Source organism: Colossoma macropomum, unplaced genomic scaffold (genome assembly GCF_904425465.1).
Source record: "Colossoma macropomum unplaced genomic scaffold, Colossoma_macropomum, whole genome shotgun sequence".
Classification (NCBI taxonomy): Eukaryota; Metazoa; Chordata; class Actinopteri; order Characiformes; family Serrasalmidae; genus Colossoma; species Colossoma macropomum.
Window position 1 is genome coordinate 25,097,211 of NW_023494784.1, and position 6,003 is coordinate 25,103,213.

Below are 6,003 nucleotides of genomic sequence, written 5' to 3' on the forward strand. Positions count from 1 at the left end.
AGGATTTTAGCTAATTTAAAAAAAAGTGTATTTCTAAGTAGGCAAATACAGTGATTTAACGTGTAATATTCTTCATATTCAGGCACAATACAATACAATACAGTCCTGGTTAATGTCATCACCTACAATTACATCTACCTAAATCTACGTTCTTTATTTGGTTTGCAAGATTAGCCTTTCTCTGGTCTAGAGCACAGATCATAACTGAAAACAATGTGTCATTCTCAGTGGATCTTTGTGTCCTCGTTTCAACAGGATCTGGGGATCTCGAAGGTGGGTCATATGAAGAGAATTCTCCAGGGAACTAAGGAGCTGGCCAAGAGTGCCATGGTGGACCTGTGAGGCTTGAGCACATGTTCCCTTCGTGAGGAGCGGACGTTTTACCGAGCTCTGTTGTCTGAAAGAGCTCAGTTTCGAGGGGTTTCTCCCATTGCTTTAGCATAGCTTTAGAGAACCTGAGAATGTGTTGTTTTAGAATGAGTGCTGGTGCCAAAAGAGACGTAGTGGTAGAGTGATCTAGGTGGGTGTAGATTTACAAAAAAACAAAGCCATTTTTTTACATACTACATTGATGGCACAATCAGGTATGCAACTCTCATTGTAGAGGCAACTTCTGGCATCTTTAAAAGAGTCAAGAGTAGCAAAACAGGACTTCCATAAAGTGTTCACTGTGGGTGAAGTAAAGCCTTGTAATAGCTCACTGGCTCTTTGCCTTGCGGTAAAGATGGCTACAGTAGGATGGGGATGTGATGTGTCAGCAATATTCTTCTTTCGACAGCACTGTTTACATTTTAAGGAGACAGGAAAATGGCTGCTGAAGCATTGCAATCAAATGGCAATCATAGCAAAGTGGTTTGCAGTCCAGGAAAAAGTTTAAAAAGGGGTTTCCTGAAACAGTGACACTCTGATGCATGGTATTTATGCTTGATTTGGATATCTATTTCACTGCATGATTAGTGTCTTGTTTTTTATTGTACAAACTAACACTTGAACAAGTTTTATATGACTTTAGTATGATGCCATTTGTTACTACTGAAGCATCCCTGTGGTCTTAACAGACTGCTGTTTGATTTCTATTTATTTGTCTGCATGAAACCTCTGTGTCAAAGAGCAGTGTCACGTGCCATATTTATTGTAAAATGTGCTTTATTGGTAGGAGGTCAATTATTTATATCTGGTTAGCACATTAACTAAGATGAAATATCAGTTCTTTGTGAAAACAGTACCAAAGTGAATGTGCCCGATATATTTTGTTGTTGAGAGGTTTTTAGTTTGCATTAAGATTTCCTCCAAATTCAATAACATATAATACTTGTGTCATTTTCCCCCAAGATCAGCAACATTTAATGTTAAACAGTACTTTTAAGTATCATTTCCTACAAATTCAATAGTAGTTAACATTTAACAGAAAAATGTATTATCAGAGCATTAGTGTGGAAATTCTTGTTAAGAGTCGCCTCTCCACATATTGACTCCGAACATACTTTAAATGTATCTATTTTACTTGGAATAGGTTTCGAGCATAAGATATTGCAGTTGATCTGCAAATTTGCATAGATTTCTCATGATTGTCGCTCCTTAAATTGCATTTAGGGATAAACTGTAAATTTGATAAGATACCCAGAACTAAATTTTGTTAAGTTGATGGCATTACAGGGTATACTAGTGTAAGTGAAGTTTTGTTTGTTAATATATGCACTGTAAATATATTGAACTGTTAATTCCAGTTGTAAGGAAAATGGTTTGTATAGATTAATGCTAACATGATATATTGAGCTTACACATTTGATTGTGTATAGTGCACCATGATACCGATGTGAATTATTCTAATGTTTAGTAATCGCCTTTATATGTTAAGTGCTGTTGTATTCTATTGAAGGTGCAATATTGTATTTATTTTGATACATTTTGTTCTCTATGAAGCTTTATTATGTGATGTTTTTCCATGGAAAACAAAAACCAGTTCATGCACTCCTTTCTTTTTTTTTTTCTTTTATTTTGGTTAAGGTGGACTCGTGGACAGACTTATCATGCCATATTCTTTCCAAATTCATACAATCTTCCACAAGCAGATCATCAGTCATATCTACTAAACTGTGCTTCCAGGATAATTTGCTAGACAACTGGATGTTCTCTTGTGCTATGGAACTGGCAGAACCGCCTGCTGTGCCTCTTTTTTTTTTTTTCTTTGCTATGGACATTTTAGCGTTAGCTTAAATCAAGTCCTGTAAATCACAAGTAAACCAGACCACCAGTGCATGTAGGTTTCATGATAGGTTTATGTCATATCACAATCTCCCTCTAGAGGGTAGTAGATCACATGTGAATATCTGTCTAGGGATGAAGTTGTTTTATTCAGTGGATTCCAGCCAAGTACTTACTGACAGCTAGAAACAAAGTATTTCTATTCTTTTCCACCTACATTAAGTTTTCATGAAGTAACATAGATATTGAATCAGGGTAAATTTGAAATGAAAACAGCGAACACAATAAAAGATCATCCAAGTCTGGCAAATGTCCATAAGTATAACTGCAGTCAGGTTTTAACTCCACAACTAGCCATAAATTTGGCTGCACAGTCAATTGCAGGCATCCTATTTGACTCTAAAAGAAGTGTCTAGAGAATGTGAGGAGCAAGGAGTGGTGCTTAGAAGACTGGCAGCATGAGTTGAGAAGAAAAGGAGGAGGGCTGATTGACTCTAAATCTACTTTTAACAGACTAGGCAGTTTTTTGTACGATATGAGTCTTCACTCTAACATGCACATATTGTAATTAAAAACTGAATGTAGTAGTTTTTATTTTCACTTTACAGAATGGATATGCATTGCCTTTGAAAGGAGTCAAAGACTGTATGTGAAAATTAATCTCCCCAGTTCGCTAGAGTCATTACCAAAGATGCTAGTACAAAATGTCCGTTGATTCTACACTAGAAACCTGTACCACAGGCATAGTGCCATATATGCTGTTAGAGATGTGGAGTGAAATGCCAGTAATACTTTCACAATGATTCTGCGTATAGCACCTTGGAAGATTTAAGGACTTGATAGCTACACGAAGCCCCTGAAGATTTGGCCTTACAGTGTTTCCATTTCTAAACTGTAGCAGGTTGACTGACCTCAATATAATGGTGCCTCTGTGCGTTTTTTATTTGCTTTCATTTCACTCAGATCCCCAAGTGCAGTCTTCCTCTCATGCTGCAGCAAGTTCATCTGCACACATCCTATGTATATCTGTCTCTGAACGAGTTCTCAAGAGTGTATCCACTAGAACAGGAGTGTTTTTTTGATAAGACGTCAAGCAAAAGCACGCTTGAGCTTATCTAGAGATGGTGTACATAAAGCTGTATACTGCCTGATTTTTCAAAATCCAATTCACATGAGAAATTTTTAAAGCAGGATTGCATATCGCTGACATGATCCTATTAAGAGATGTGCGATGTGAGTTTCATTTGTTTACATTGTGTTTACAATGGCACAGTTAAATTTTTTAATTTTAAAACTATGTGTGTAATATACAGCATTTGCATATTTATTAAGGTTAAACAACTGATGTGTATGTGTTTTCACCATTGGGATATAATGTTACAGTAGTCACTTGTATTGATATCTGGATGATTTTTTGGTAGTTGGTAATTTTTATGACTACTAAGTGACTGTTTTCTGTGCCTTTTTATCGTAGATGCATGGTTAACTATTTATTACAATATGGAAGTCACTGAGATGTGTATTTTTGTATCCTGATTGAGTAATAAATGATTTGATTTTGTTGTACATTTTCAAGTGGTAACATGGTACCACATAATATCTTACTTCTTCAATAAACCTGAATGCATACGCAATGTCATTTGGTTCATTCTTTTTGGTGAATGTTTCTTTAAACTAGTGACTGAAAATTACTGTAATCAAGTAATAGTGACAGAAATTAGACAGTACTTCCTCATGACCCCCATTAAAAGTACAGTGTATAATGCAGCTTAGTAAATAAATCAATAAATACATAAGCATTATCATGCGATGTAGTAATGTCTGCATATTTGTCGTCGAGCAGCAGTTCATACATCTGTGGGTACCCCTGAACATTAGAATAGGTTGCTTTACTGAAGAAATCAGAATATAAACAAATATGGCTGTTGTTGCTTTCTTGATATATTTGAAGTCAGAACCACTCAAATCCATAAACACAAGCCATTACAGTTTGAAATTACAGTTTCCTCTCTATGCCCATAGAATCTACTCTGTTCAGTCATTTTTATCGTTTATTTAGATTGTCAAAATAATAAATAAATAAATAAAACTTTTGTTTTTGTTTAGCCTCTTCTGCAGTCATAAAAAGCTATTTCTGGTTGTTTTGGAGATCTCTCAGTTGAACTATGTATTTTTTCTTCAATAATGTTGCTAGAATATGTTTAGATAGAAATGTGTATGATTTACAAAACTGGAAGTGAACTGTTTCATCCTCATAGGTAAGCAAGCAAATCAACAAAACAAGTGTTTTTATTGTGTTTAAAATGTTTATTTTGTACACGATTTTTGATACCAAGAAAGCTCCAGTTGTGCTGTCCATTTTATCTCATTACATTTGTCGTTATGGAGAAGTATACACAGTTTTCATAGCAGGGGGTTCTCACCTCTCAACTTTCACCCCTCATTGCTGGCTAGCAGCTCACCACAGGGTCAGAACATTTCACACACAGAGAGCCAACAGTGGTCTACTTAAAGTCATATCAGAATTACAGGGGAACATGGGAGTATCCTAGTCATTTTCTATTCTGCCAGTGGAATGGCCAGCGGGGACCTGCAGAAAGAGGTTAAATTATGAACAGGGTGAAGAAAGCTCTTCTTGATTTAGACTGGCTATAGTGCATAGCTTAATTATAAAGTAATTTTATTGCATTGACTTTATCTTAGGGCTGGACGATTTGGGGAAAATATCCAATTGCAATTTTTCTGAACAAAATTGCGATTGCAAATTACATGCAACACTTTTCTACAAATTAAGCACCAGGCCTTTTTTTCTCAAGGAAGATCATGCCTTTTTTGTACTTTTGAAGCCTGAGTGCACCATACTGCCAGCTCACAAGCTCTGTGTTATTACATTAGTTATTATATTAGTTTCCCAATTACAATTTGAAAAGTTTATTCACTGAATAATGAAGAATATATTTAAAATTGCAGTTCTTTCAAACTGATTTATATAGATTAATCATCCAGCCTTGCATTATCACACAATCAAGTGGTAACATGGTACCACACAACATCTTACTTCTTCAATAAACCTGAATGCATACACAATGTCATTTGGGTCTTCATTCTTTTGAGAGTAGCCTAAAGCCAGAGCCCAGAATAGTTCTGAGGTGAGACTACAAGGCATTTTTTTCCTTAGGGAAATTACCTAAAATTAAAATATATATATATATATATATATATATATATATATATATATATATCATATTATATCAATACTTCCAATCCTGCCATTTGTTTGAATTGATCCTCAAATTAAAATCTTGATAATGGGTATATTATTTGATCAGTAAACTGAATAACTTTCATTTTATGAGCCTTTGATGCTGAAAATGTTTTTTTTTTTTTTTGTTTGTTTGTTTTTGTTTTTATTAAATAATAATGTAGCAGATAAGTGTGCAGGACAGGAACTACCTTTCCTTCTGCCCTCTCCCTCTGCATCTGTGCAGGCCACATTAGACAAGAGTCAGTGCTCAAAAATGGCAGATCATATTGAGTTATTTTACTCAACTGAACTGTTTATAGGGCTGTTTATTTAATGCTAGTACACAGACTTATAATTGTTGACGTACAGGTCTACATACTCTTTTCACTGTAGAAATCAGAAAGTATTCCCTTTTTAATATGCACAAGAACAATCTGAAAAGTGCTGGTGTTTGTATCGAGACATTAGCTTTGGTATTGCGTGGTATCGAAAAGGAAAATATAGCGGTATCGCCCATCCCTGCTACCTGCGCTTTCTCCATCGTTGATTCTGGG

At 35.3% G+C, this 6,003-nt stretch overlaps 1 protein-coding gene across 6 annotated transcripts in view; it reads left to right on the top strand.

Moving 5' to 3' along the window:
* dgkh (diacylglycerol kinase, eta) overlaps window positions 1-3,844 on the top strand; it is a 75,407-nt gene extending 71,563 nt beyond the window's left edge. For all 6 annotated transcript variants that reach the window (XM_036565289.1, XM_036565297.1, XM_036565331.1 and 3 more), the window contains one exon: window positions 256-3,844. In XM_036565289.1, coding sequence (XP_036421182.1) covers window positions 256-342 — 87 coding nt within the window. In that variant the 3' untranslated portion in view covers window positions 343-3,844. The remainder of the gene's footprint in view (window positions 1-255) is intronic.
* Window positions 3,845-6,003: the final 2,159 nt, after the last annotated feature.